The sequence below is a fragment of the Carex rostrata genome, chromosome 2 (assembly GCF_964058835.1).
Source record: "Carex rostrata chromosome 2, lpCarRost1.2, whole genome shotgun sequence".
In the NCBI taxonomy this organism is placed as follows: domain Eukaryota; kingdom Viridiplantae; phylum Streptophyta; class Magnoliopsida; order Poales; family Cyperaceae; genus Carex; species Carex rostrata.
In genome coordinates this window covers 12,595,935-12,608,817 of record NC_135919.1, presented here as the reverse complement: position 1 = coordinate 12,608,817, position 12,883 = coordinate 12,595,935, and the positions used below count along the sequence as shown (strand labels likewise).

General features: G+C 34.3%; 1 protein-coding gene across 1 annotated transcript; it reads right to left on the bottom strand.

The window, feature by feature from the left end:
* Positions 1-2,223: 2,223 nt before the first annotated feature.
* LOC144575327 (uncharacterized) lies at positions 2,224-4,010 on the bottom strand. The gene is made up of 3 exons (XM_078325422.1): positions 3,680-4,010; positions 3,497-3,549; positions 2,224-2,551 (listed from the first exon to the last, which is right to left on the bottom strand). Exons 1-3 carry the CDS (start codon positions 3,768-3,770, stop codon positions 2,426-2,428), a joined length of 270 nt encoding a protein of 89 aa, XP_078181548.1. The 5' UTR covers positions 3,771-4,010; the 3' UTR covers positions 2,224-2,425.
* Between the last annotated feature and the right edge of the window lie 8,873 nt (positions 4,011-12,883).

Below are 12,883 nucleotides of genomic sequence, written 5' to 3'. Positions count from 1 at the left end.
CATTAAAAAAAAAAATCTAATTTAATCAATATTTTTGTTCTTCAGTTATTAAAGAAAATTATAAAATGAGGACATTTAATTTTGGTTTTCCAACAATATTCATCTAATTATTATATTTTTATACCAAACATTAAAATTTAAAAATAGTTTGACATCTTACTAACTTCAACTTTATTTCGCTTATCAAACACAAAAGTAAATTTAAAAAAAAGTTTCTCAATAACTACGTACTTTTATTATAATTTTTTTTTTCTTAATCATGGCAGCATCTCTCATAAAAAATATAAAATTTGAAAGTCTTTTGTCCTTAATCATGACGACTTTGAAAGGTGCAGGGATGTCAATAATTTCTTGTGAACTTAAAGTTCACGGTTAAAGATATTGACAATATTGATTTTGTTTTATACAGTGTACGTACAATAGAATCAAAATAAAATAATATATAATCTGTGTGCTGCGTAAAATCAAAATAGCATTGTTAATAACTTAATTTACTGACGTTTCGCCTTAATTTTTTATATGAATTGATTTCTCACCACTCACAGGATTTATGCTTCTTTTGATCGCCTTGATCTTGCTTCTCCTCTTTATCTTCTGTATCCTTGTTGATATGCTTCATTGCAAAAATGAGTCGGATCAGACTGATCCAATCTGATCCGTTGGATTGAATAACTGTTAGCATCCCTACACCATCCGGCAGCCAAACATGAATGCTACTAGTGGTAATGGATGTAAATAGGTACATTTCGATGGAAACAATTTGGATGTCTCCATTAAATTTCAACTATTAATTTGATCGAGTTTTAGGAAAAAAAAATACTTATCTGCATAAAATCAAGCAGACGTGTTAGTCAATATATCTCAATTTGTCAAAAAGTCAATTAATTTTTTATATGTCTTCAATTAGGTCGCACTTAAAAAAAACATTAAAAAAAAAGTCAATTTACTGAATTTGCATTAGCAAAAAAAAAAATATAATTACACCCAAACAGTATTCAATCCTACTTACACCTAAAACTCATTAGCTCCCTTGAACAAAAGGTTATGATGATGACGTTTCTCTTCCTTCCTTCTATCTCTCTTTTTCTTTTCCTCCTTTCTTTTCTTCTTCTCTCCTTCCTACTTTCTATCTCATTTCTCTGTGTTTTATTTTAAATAACTTGGGCACAAAGACTCGTCTGGATACTCCTACCTAGCTTTGATTATAACAGCACTGTTTTGTGCTAATGACAAGGCTCATAACCAGAGGTGGACGCAGGATTTTTGTTAGGGCGGGGCAATAATCGGATGCAAATAGCTTATCGGGTTCAAACCCAATAGTTTATCGGGTACAATTCAACATAACAAAAAAAAAATACCAATCAATATAATAAAAATCCTAAATTACTTGAAAAAAAATCAACAATTCAACATTTATAAGGAATTTGAAATCAACATTTTGGTTCAACTTGGCAGCCTCTGCCTTTGAATTCAAAAAAAAAAACATTTTGGTTCAACTAATTGTCGTTATTTGGGATCAACGCCTATTTGGGCTCCGCTAATTTGTTTCGCTCAGAGTTTATATGGGCTCTGTTCCATCTATTAAAATTCCAGAATGGGCTACAGGGGGGGCAATTTGAATTCCAGGGAGGGGCAGAGGTCCGAAAAGCAGATTTTTAGCAATATTTTTGAAAATCCAGCGGGGGACAGCTGACCCCCCCTGTGCTACAGTAGATCCGCCCCTGCTCATAACCTACCAATCCGAGCATGAGCATAGAAAATTTTGCAGGCTCACTATCTACTAATCTGAGCACAGTAACCTTTGGTTATGCTTTTTTTTTTTTCTTCTTCTTCTGATTTTTCTTGTCTACTTTTATAAGGAGGTTTCAATTGTAATAGTGTAAGTACTAGTACAAATAATGTATGTACTAGCTAGTACAAAATGATGTGTAATTGGTTGTGTTATGATTAATGAAATATCGCCTACGGCTTTCGATCAAAAAAGAAAAGAAAAAGAGAAGTGTTTCCGTTTGTTCTATAAAACATTTTAGTATGAAGTACTAATAAAATTCCTTTAATTTATTTTCGGTATAATGATGGATTTCAAACATCTAATTTCTCACGTAATACTGTTTTTGTTACTAGACTAGATAAGATATTATTATTTGTTTTAAAACTGGTGGTCATGCATGCTAGATATGATAGAACAAATTGACATAAATGCCGCTCAGATATTAACATTAATTTAAAGGTTTACCCCATATTTATATATCCATGTTATCTTTGCTAATTAAATAAGAGATGCATACATCACAAAATTTCGATGATACAGCTCCAGGCCTCTTGCTACATCGCATAAATAAAATTTAAAAGTACACAAAATCTATAATTATACCCATCAAATATACTAATAAATGCATCTAGTTATATAGAGTATACTAATTAATTAAGTTCTCCCTGGGCTTCTTGGATCGTGCCGTGGGTTTGCGCCTGAACCCGGGTAATCGTTTATCTCAATATTCATTCTCGCCATTTTTTCTCCAAGATTTCTTTCTTCCTTTGTTGGTATTGCCTGTAATTAGCATTGGACCATTAGTCAGTTATTATTATGTTTTTTCATATTAATTGTTCCAGTTATATTTGTTACAGTATTATGATATCATCACCATGACTCTAATTTCCCCTATTTTTTGTTTTTTGTGATGGATGAAAATATGAAATAAAAAAGTTCAAAGTGATACTTAGTTACGTACATTACTAATGGAAATTAATAATGTAACTGAGTAGTACTATTTCTTGAATTTCTTCGAATGCAGAACAACATATAACGAGTATTGTCTAAAATATAATGCCATATATACTTGCAATATCTGGTACCAAGCCCTGTACCGGGGCAATAATGGACCGAAGGCTAGCTGGAATGATGCTAAGGTTCAATGAATTAACCGCAAAAGGTACTAGTGACTAGTCATTCTACTTTGGATGCTATACAATAGATATCATTTTGATATAAAAAGCTAATTGCATCTATATCCGACAGAACATCAAAAGGAGCATATTCGTTGAGATTAGATCTTCAAGATATGTTCAAAGGTATCTTTCATTTTGTCTTTCCAATCAACTGTTTTGTGTACTGTTCACACTTCTCGCAGCATATGAAGACAATATCTCGTGACTTCATTATATAAAATTAACAGCGGCCAAAATCTAATCCCAAGAAATTGTTCTTAGTGAAGTTTATAACAAGAAAAAGACAGATGCATTTATGGACAAACTTGCAAAAAGAAAAAGAAAGAATTTTTTAAGAATAGTTGGTTCTCTAAAAGGAATTTTCCAAGCTCAACACGTGGATCCACCTGAAGACGACGTAATATGAACAAAATTTATACATCTATCCTTATACCTTTGCTAGCGATACCAACGAGGTCTTTTTTATTAATTGTATATTTAATGGGCACAGAATAGGGGCAAACAAAATCTTTAAGTAATTCATTTATTTATTAACATAGAGACAGACCTGAATTGCAATCTCTGCAGCTGGTAAATTTTGATTCTTCAATGCAAGGTTTCCTACAATGCACATGCATGCATGTCTTGATGTTAAAAAAAATCAGGACACAAAAGGACCAAAATTTCAGGAAAAGGAGCTCAAAGTTAAGAAGGAAAGCTCAAAAGAAAATTCAAAGAAGCAGAGCATTACTTGATAGAGGCACAGCTGAGAGAGGTATGAGAAGTTGTGACAGCATGAGAACTAGTGCGAAGAGCTTTAGCAAATACCTTCTATTCTCCATTATCGTTCTCTTATCTCGAAGTAGATATAAAATACAGCTAGCTAGGCCTTACTAGTAATGGAGGCTAATAGCAATCTAGTAGGCAAAGGGTGTGTAAACCAAAATTTATACAAGTACCTAAAGGGAAAAGGCCCCACTAAGTCTCTCTCTCTTGAAATCCACTCTCTCTCTCTCTCTTTTCACATAGCAAAGTCAACTTTGTTACTTATTTTTATTTGTTTGTTACGTTTGTTCTTCTATGATGGCACAATATGGCCAATAATACACATACTAACAGATATGTATCTATCCTTGAGAGCTTTTCTCCTTGTCAGTCTTCCATGTGTGCTGTGCTGTGCATCAGTGTGTTTGTGTGTTGGAGGTATTTATCATGGACCACTTTGACTGGGCATAAAGGCAAATTGATAAAACCCCCATAAAGGCATGAATTGATAAAACCCCACAAACACACATGCATAGTGTGGAGTTAGACCTAACTGATATATGTGGAATGTGGATGCCTTTTTCCAATGTCAATGCTTCTCATGTGCAGCACTTCAGCTATATGATATATACCACAATGAACTAAAAGGAATTTCACAGCTGTATTGCAATGTTTCATGAATAACCTCTTTTGTGAGGATATGTTTTGAGCAAAAAATTCATGACCAAGTACATCCCCCACCCCCACAAAAAATTATATTAAATAAAAAAATAATGGGTTGGGCTCTTAACTTTATTCTGAGATTTTTGTTTATAAGGGAATTCAAATGTTGATCAGAGCTCCTTAACTAGACAGGCACTTGTATTTCAGATAAAACCAACATAAGTTACTTTGTAATATAATTTTCTCTAAAGTAGTTTTCCCGCTTTATTTGCGAAGCTTTTAAAAGCGCACATAGTACTGCTATTAGTTATGACTTTATGCACGGTAATTAAAGCGAGAGTTTCTATGGATTAAGCACCAGTATTCGGTTTTGATTTGATATGAGGCCAACTAGATTACCAAAATAAAATGAGTTGATGACATAAATTGAGTGAATAATCATGTAAGATTTTGAACTCGCACCAACTAATAAATGACAAAATAAAATGAGTTGTGTGAGTGTACACAGCATTTTTCATTAAAGAACTTCCATCTATCTGATAATTATTTTTCTATTGTTTTTATTAAATTAGTTACCTGAAAGCTGATATTCGAAGGAAACGATTGGTCCATAAATTCTTTTGTATTATACATAGTATTCTCATTGTTTATAAAGAATCTTCAATTTCAGTATTTTCCTGTCAGAAAAATTTCCAGTACCTGTCTAATTCCTAATTTCAAACTCAAAATATGCTTCTGTTGTTATATATTCAAAGTTTGTGAGCTGAAGCTAATAATTAAGATTCTACTGGTACAGCTTAGAAAAATATAGTAGACGTTTGTTGGGAAAAAACTGGAACTGATAAGAAAAATTATAGTGTATTGAAGCTGACAATGAAGATAAACCCAAATCCCCGGACCTCCTGAGTCCGGATCCTCTGAAGTAACACAAATTTTGAGTTTAAATCCGGACTGTCAGAATTGTTTTGGCACGAATATTAAATGGCCACCGTACATTCTCCCTCGGGCCTAATTGAGTTGCTTAAGAGATGAAAAGTACAGACTCCTCTAATATTTGTGCCAAAAGGCCCAAAACAGATCTGATGGTTCGGGTCCAAATTAAGTTAAAATTTGAGTTACTGGTACGGCTACTGAAATGCTGGTATAGCATTGAACATGTTTCCTGGTAATCACTGGATTCGTCCAGTATTACTTCAATAAAGGCTGATACTGACAAGTGAATGGATTTGTTCTGTACTCATAACAAAGGGTTAAATATATTGATCTAATAATTAGAATCACCTGAGACGGTGTAAGAAGACGTGGGACCCACAGAATTAGACCAGTTAGATAAATCTCCCAAGAAATATACCTATAAGACCATGTTGTAATCAGTTAATGAAAAACAGTAATAACAAATCAATTTTCACCCAATTATCTCTCTTTTAAATCCTTCATAACCGCAAGAATAAAAAGAAAATGCAAGAGCTGCAACTCGGCTGATTGTGACAGGATATACTCGGCCACAGAGAATTAGACTGGAATTCGATGGATTTGTGGGCCCACTGAGCGGAAAGTGGGAGGTCACGTTTCAAACGACGGAAGCAAATGGGAAAGAAAGTCTTCACTCTTCACTAAAAACCAAAATTTGATAGCAACCCTCCAGAAAGGGCGGTTTCTCCAAAGAGAAAAACAAAATTAAAAGAAGAAGAAAAGTAATATAGAGTTCTGGTTTTAAGAATTCTGTTGACTACCTGGGCTCATTGTTAATCTTTGTTTTGTTTTCACATCAATTTTTGCTGTCTGTTTCTGGAAAATAAATAAATAATATACTTCTCTCACTACTAGAATCTCCAATATTAGCAAGCGTAGGAAGCGTTATTAGCAAGCGTAGGAAGCTCCCTTGCAATAGAAATAGAGCTTTTGAATTTCGCTGATTAAATTAATATTGTTGCAACGGGAGGCGCTTGCAAATAATCACACTTGCTAATGTCTTCCACTGATCCTTGCTAATGTCACATATTCCCCCTTGCAAATAATAAGACCCACCCCAAACACCCCAGATATTATTTTTTTATTAAAACCCGTTGCAATTACCAGTTCTGTTACGCTTGCAAATGAGTCGTAGACGGGTCCCACACATTTGTTGCAAGGGCAACCGTTGCAAATAATGTTTAGGATTGTATTTATATTATTTAATTGTGAAGGCCTAAACTATTTGCAAGCGTCCCCGTTGCAAATATTTTTGGAGTTGATTTTTATATTATTATATTCTGAAAGACCTTATTATTTGCAAGGGCCACGTTGCATAAGTTCTTAAGATGTTATTTATAATATTTTATTGCGAATGCCATATCTATTTGCAAGCGTCACCGTTGCAAATGTTTAACCATTTTTACTTTTGATGGTTTGATGTCTTGCAGTCATTTTGAAACTTATGGAGAGATCACAGATCTTTACATGCCAAAAGTAAGAAGATACCAACGGATTTGTTCTTTTATTAGGCCATATTTCTAATGTTTATCTCACTTCAAATGATAATTTTTTAATGTACTTTTTTTTCCTTGTGCAAATTACATGATCGCTTCAAAGGATCTATTTTTTTACTTCTCGATAATTGTTTATCATTATGCCTACAGAAAACTCATAACAAGACCAAGTCAATGTTGCATATGATGATTAATGCTAATTACAAGTTTTAGAATTATGCAACTAATTTGTTGACTGTAAATTATTGTAATTTTTTGTTAATGGGTGGTGGTTATATTTTTTGTACTGTTGTTGTAATGCTTTTTGGTATTTTAGTAAAATGTATGATACACTTTGTTGATTAATGCTTATTACATGTTATATCTATATTTCAATTTGTTCATGTAAATCTGGTTCAATGGAAATGTAATAAATTTTGGGTTGGTACTGTGTTGGTATCGGGTTGGTACCAGATTGGTACAACGAGAAAGGATTATAGAATTGGAGCATGCAAAAAGTATCAAAGATATCCTTGCCAATAGTCAGGTGGGACCACATTCATTACCCTTGCAAATAGTTAGGTGGGGTCCACATTTGTTTGTCTTGCAAATAGTCAGGTGGGGCCTACGTTTGTTACCCTTGCAACTAATCAAGTGGGACCCATGCAGGGCATCCTTGCAAATAATATGTGGGACCCACAAATGATATCCTTGCTTATACTCTGTGGGGGCCTACGCTACATATCCTTGCTTATACTCAGTGGGACCCACAAAACATAACCTTGCTAATACTCAGTTGGGCTCCAAAAATCAATGTATTAGCAAGCGTGTTATTTGCAAGCGCCCCGCTTGCGGATACCCTGGACAAGAATATTAGCAAGCATAGCCCTTGCAACAAATCAGAATTCGAGTATTAGCAAGGGGGCTTTAACCAACGGTAGTTATTGCAAGCGCAGCGCTTGCTAATGGCCTTTTTCGGGCTTGTAGCAAGGGCACGCCATTGCTACAATCAAAATCCTGCCGTTGCTAATATTGGAGATTCTAGTAGTGTCTAACTTATTTTGAATGTATGATTTGATCCTGTACCGCCAACTATCAACTTGTCCGTTGGTACAATGTAATCAGTACAGTATATTTTCTTACACAAAAATTGAAGATACTAGAGTTGGATTCTACGTATAGTAAATTATTTTGAAAAGAAATGTATGAAATGATCTAGAAAAAAATGTTTCTATTTAACGTAATAATGTTATTTTTACTACTATAGGACTGAGTGGCATTCCGGCAGCAGACTGAAACAAATTTATTATTTACATCCTTAAGCTTTTAATCGTTTTACAAATTAAAAATAAACAGGAGGAGCAAAGCAAAAAATACATAAACAAATTTTCTTTCCTTGATGCGATCTAGGTGTAGTTGGATACTTTTTTTTTTTTTTTTTGGTTTCTGTTGTTGGATACTAAGAATTGTCCTGACCGTCATAAATGGACCAAGGATAGCAGGGAGTGCGTATCCTCTGAGATATCTCAACTTTTGCGTGACCGACGTGTCCGGTGCCTATTCGGGGTGATGTAGGGGTCAGTATTATGTGTACTTTGAGATTCGTGTAGAACGTATTTAAACGGTTGGAATATTCCATAAAGTCACGCAAAGTTTGAGATATCTCAGAGGATACGAATTCGGATAGCAGGACCAGAGAACTATCCTTCAACTTGGAGCAAACCCGATGTATAAAAGGTACAAACCAACGGTGTGGTAACCACGTGTCGCAAAAATGCATCTGCGACTCTACGGTTCCGAGTGCATATCCTCTGAGATATCTCAACTTTTGCGTGACCTACGTGTCCGATGCCTATTCGGGAGTGATGTACGGGTCAGTATTAAATGGTTGAGATTCGTGTATATCGTATTTAAATGGTTGAGATTTTCCATAAAGTCACGCAAAGTTTGAGATATCTCGGATACGAATTCTGGTTGCCAGTTGCCACCATGTTCTAGACAAGTTTTCATCGTGGATCTAATCCGCAAATATCTGTGCATGTTTTGTGTTACAGACTATTTTTGCAGAAATACTCCTCATTTAAACCTGGTTCACTGGAAGTTACAAAGATCAAGCTATAGTTATTTTCCTTGACAAAAGTGTGATATAAGTGTCGTTGGATTAGAAAATTTAATGGATCGTGTAAAGATGTGCGGTTCATAAAAGAACGGTCCGGATTTAGTTTCAGTCGGGCCTAAAGAAAAATGGTGCCTATTGTAAGTTGTAACTGTAAATAACGGTCATAACTTAATAATTCTACCTCAGATAACACAAGGGGAATTCAGTGTTGCAAAATGCGGTTCTATGCGGTGCATATGCGTATGCGGTTGGAAACCGCATAGGAAAAAACATATGCGGTCTAATATGCGGTTCCACATATGCGGCTGTATATCCGGCCGCATATAACTTAATCGGCTGCATAAAATCCTTAATCTGCATAAAATCCGCAATCCACATATTACCCGATAAACATTTCTGTCTCTCTCCAGTCCAGTGCAATTCATTTCTGCCTCTCTCCAACGCAAAACCTAAGCTGTTCTCTCCAGCGCAAACCTAACCCAACGGCGCCTCTCCTCCACAGGCCACTGATTGCCTCTCTCCTCCGCCTCTCCTCCGCATCTCCTCTGCCGGCCACTGACCAGCGCGTCCTCCACTCCGTCGTTCGTCTCTCCTTCCGTCCTCCACCTCTTCACCCATCAACACTGCTGATCAGTGATAGGAAGCCGAAGGTAAGCCACTTCTTTCTTTTTCCATCAATTAGTTACTGCCAATCCATCTAGGTTGCTGAATTTTGTTGATAAATTGTTAGTGCATTGCTTGCTTTTTTTTTTTTTTTGATATACTAGCACATGGATGTAGCCTATTTTTCTGTTAACAGCCACTGTGTAATATAATTGGTAAGAAATAAGGAGATATGGAGGATCAATGGATCATTGATTCAAATTAGTTAATATGGATTTAGTTACTGCCTATGTTTCCATCAATTAGCTATTGCCTATGTTTGTATTTATGTTTATTTTATGTTCTTTGATATGTTTGTATTATGTTGTTTGTATGCTATGAAATTTATGTTTATATTATGCTGTGATATGTTTGCTACAAATAAGGAGTTTGCTGGATTGCTCATTGGTGGTCTAATTTGGTACTTTTGGCTTTGAGATTCTGAAGATAGTAAGTCATTTATGTTTGTATTTTTATTTCTGTTGTGAGATTATGCATATAATGATACAAATTATATATGAATTCTTATTTTAAAATCTGCATATATTAGTCTGCATAAAAATCCGCATATGTGGCCGCATACCGTATATGCGGTATGTGGTGCTCTTCCGCATACTTTCCGCATACCGCATTTTGCAACACTGCGATGCAGATTCTCGCTCCTCTTAATGTTCATCACTTTTAGGAGTTTAATTGGTAATGCTAATATATATCTTTTTAGTGAAACTGTCGAAATTTTTATTAATACTACTATAATAAATAAAAAAAGAAAAATCATAAATTATGAGAAATTCAAAAAATATCAGGGCCTCGAATTCAATCTGCGGCTCTATTATTAAGGCGCAGATTAAATTGGAGGCCTCCAAAAAATTCAAAAATACACTATAATATACTGATAATTAGGTTTTTGGAGACCTTCAATTCAATCTGCGGCCTCTCAAGAATGAGACCGAAGATTGAATTGGAGATCATGGTATTTTTTGAATTTTCCAATTTCAATGGTGTTATGGTTTATTATTTTTATTTTTTTGAAATGGTATTAATAAAACTTTCGGCTGAAACTGTATTAGCCAGACTCTGTGGGGTGACAGAGAACCGTTATCTTCTTTTATTTTGGACTATATGTTTTTCATTTTGCAATTATTAAACATAAAGAGAAAAGAAGGGAAATTACTAAACTTTGTTTGGTCGTTTTTCTTTTCTACTGGCAGCTGCTTACCTGCACATTAGAAATTTTGATATATATATTTTTAAAGATCACATGTTCGAAATACAGTGACTGTAATATTAAGGGAAAATTGGTTATTTGTCACTCTAAAACCTTTAAATTTGAAAAATGTCATCCTGAAATTTGAAATTGTAATAATACCACTCTAAACTTCATTAATTTTTAATTTTGCCACTCTAAATAATTAATGACTAAAATACCCTTCATTCTTCTTCTGCCTCCTCTTCTTCTTTATATTTTTCTCCTATAACCATGACCATATCGAAAATGGAAAAAATAAGCTCTCAAATTATAAAGCATTCTATTTGTTTCAAATTATAAAGCTTTATAAAATTGGTTTTGAAAGCTTCCTTTGAAACAAATTTGAACAATTTGACTGTCCCTTAAAATTTAATAGTTATAAATCTGAATGTATGTTGAGATAAAGATGTACAAAAAAAACAATAGAATGCGTATAAGAATTCCTCATTTTATTTTGATCTTACAAATTTACGATAGTGGTACCATAATATGGACCCCAATTTCAGTAGTGGAACAACTATATAGACTTTGTTTTTGTCATTGAGACAGAACTTCAATGGTTACAAAGCAGCCTTTTTAAATGGAGAGCTGACCTGCCACACCGATGGCTACGGACAGCAATCCATCGTGCAAGTTAACAGGTGGGCCTGAACTGCCTTGACCTCTAATGGCAGCAAGGAAATTCAAGTGCTCTAAATAAGCTTGACCCATGGTGAAGCCCATTATACCTTGTATTACATAGATGCTCAATTTGATTGTCCCTTAAAATTGGTTTTGAAAGCTTCTTTTTTCCATTTATATAGAATGCGTATAGATGCTCAATTTTCGAAAGCTTTATAAAGAAGCAAATTTGACTGGATAAATTTGAAGCAAATAGAATGCTTTATAATTTGAGAGCTTCTTTTTTCTATTTTCGACATGACCATAGTCATGGGAAAATAATATAAAGAAGAAGAAGGAAAAATAATAGGGAGAATATTTTAGTCATTAATTATTTGGAGTGACAAAATTAAAAATTAATGAAGTTTAGAATGACATTATTGTAATTTCAAATTTCGGGATGACATTTTTCAAATTTGAAGGTTTTGAAGTGGCAAATAATCAATTTTCCCTAATATTAATGAGGCAAGCTGAAACTCAAATCTTCATATCATGTTAAAAAGAAGTTTGACAAATTTTCAAAAGATAAGTCCATCGGTAATATCTTACCTTATCTCAGACAAAAAGACGCTCAAATTTTCCAAAAGCCACCAGAGCAAAGTATCCTCTTAAACTCTTCTCATATTTTGGATTGACTTCTAAATTTTGACACGACCACTAGTTCTCTTTCTAAACAGCATTTTTCCACACGCACTACGTACAATCAAATGGAAGCTTAGTCACTCGCAAAATCTAGTTATATAAACCCGGTATGTAATTCGTTTTGCTCTTGTTCAAAAGTTTTCGCAATTGAACTTTCATAAATCACTCGTTCTTTTTGTTTATGGAAAGTTATTTCTATATGCGTGCACTTGTTATCGTTTGAAATTCAACCTTTATGCATTTTTTCCAGCCTCTTTTTACCGTTAAAAGTGGCAGGGCGAGTGAGTGACGTTCTAAACACGCACTTGTGTCTTCTTGCTGCCGAAGAAAGTGCTTTCTAGCTATAATCAATTACTTCATTAGATATTTACATGCAGTGTTCTTCAATGGCGCTATGATTTACAAATCAATGGTCCAGAATGTAAATAATCCGCAAAGACTAGAATGTAAAAGAACAACATAGATAATAGGCTTATCAAGAAATTGATCTTCAATTTGTGTAAAATAATCGGTCCCGTTTGATCTACAAAGAGATAATTTAGTCATAATTGAATAAACACCATGCTCTCATAAAAGTCTATATCTGCTGCAACTGCAAGTACGCAAAATAACAGGCCGTAGCCTCAGTTATGATCGGATATAAAACCATTTAAAGTATACGGCCCAGTTATAGTACAATACAGGCCGTATTATCTGATATAATAACGGGCCCATTGTTAGCCCATCCGATTTTTCGAACTTGCACCAATAGAGATATTTTTTTCTCCC

Bases quoted from the DNA above. Each gene is read 5' to 3' on its own strand.
- LOC144575327 (XM_078325422.1), bottom strand. From the start codon at position 3,770: ATGGAGAATAGAAGGTATTTGCTAAAGCTCTTCGCACTAGTTCTCATG. The intron at 3,550-3,679 runs GTAATGCTCTGC...TGTGCATTGTAG, and splicing joins CTCAGCTGTGCCTCTATCAA to GAAACCTTGCATTGAAGAAT. The intron at 2,552-3,496 runs GTCTGTCTCTAT...TGCTAATTACAG, and splicing joins CTGCAGAGATTGCAATTCAG to GCAATACCAACAAAGGAAGA.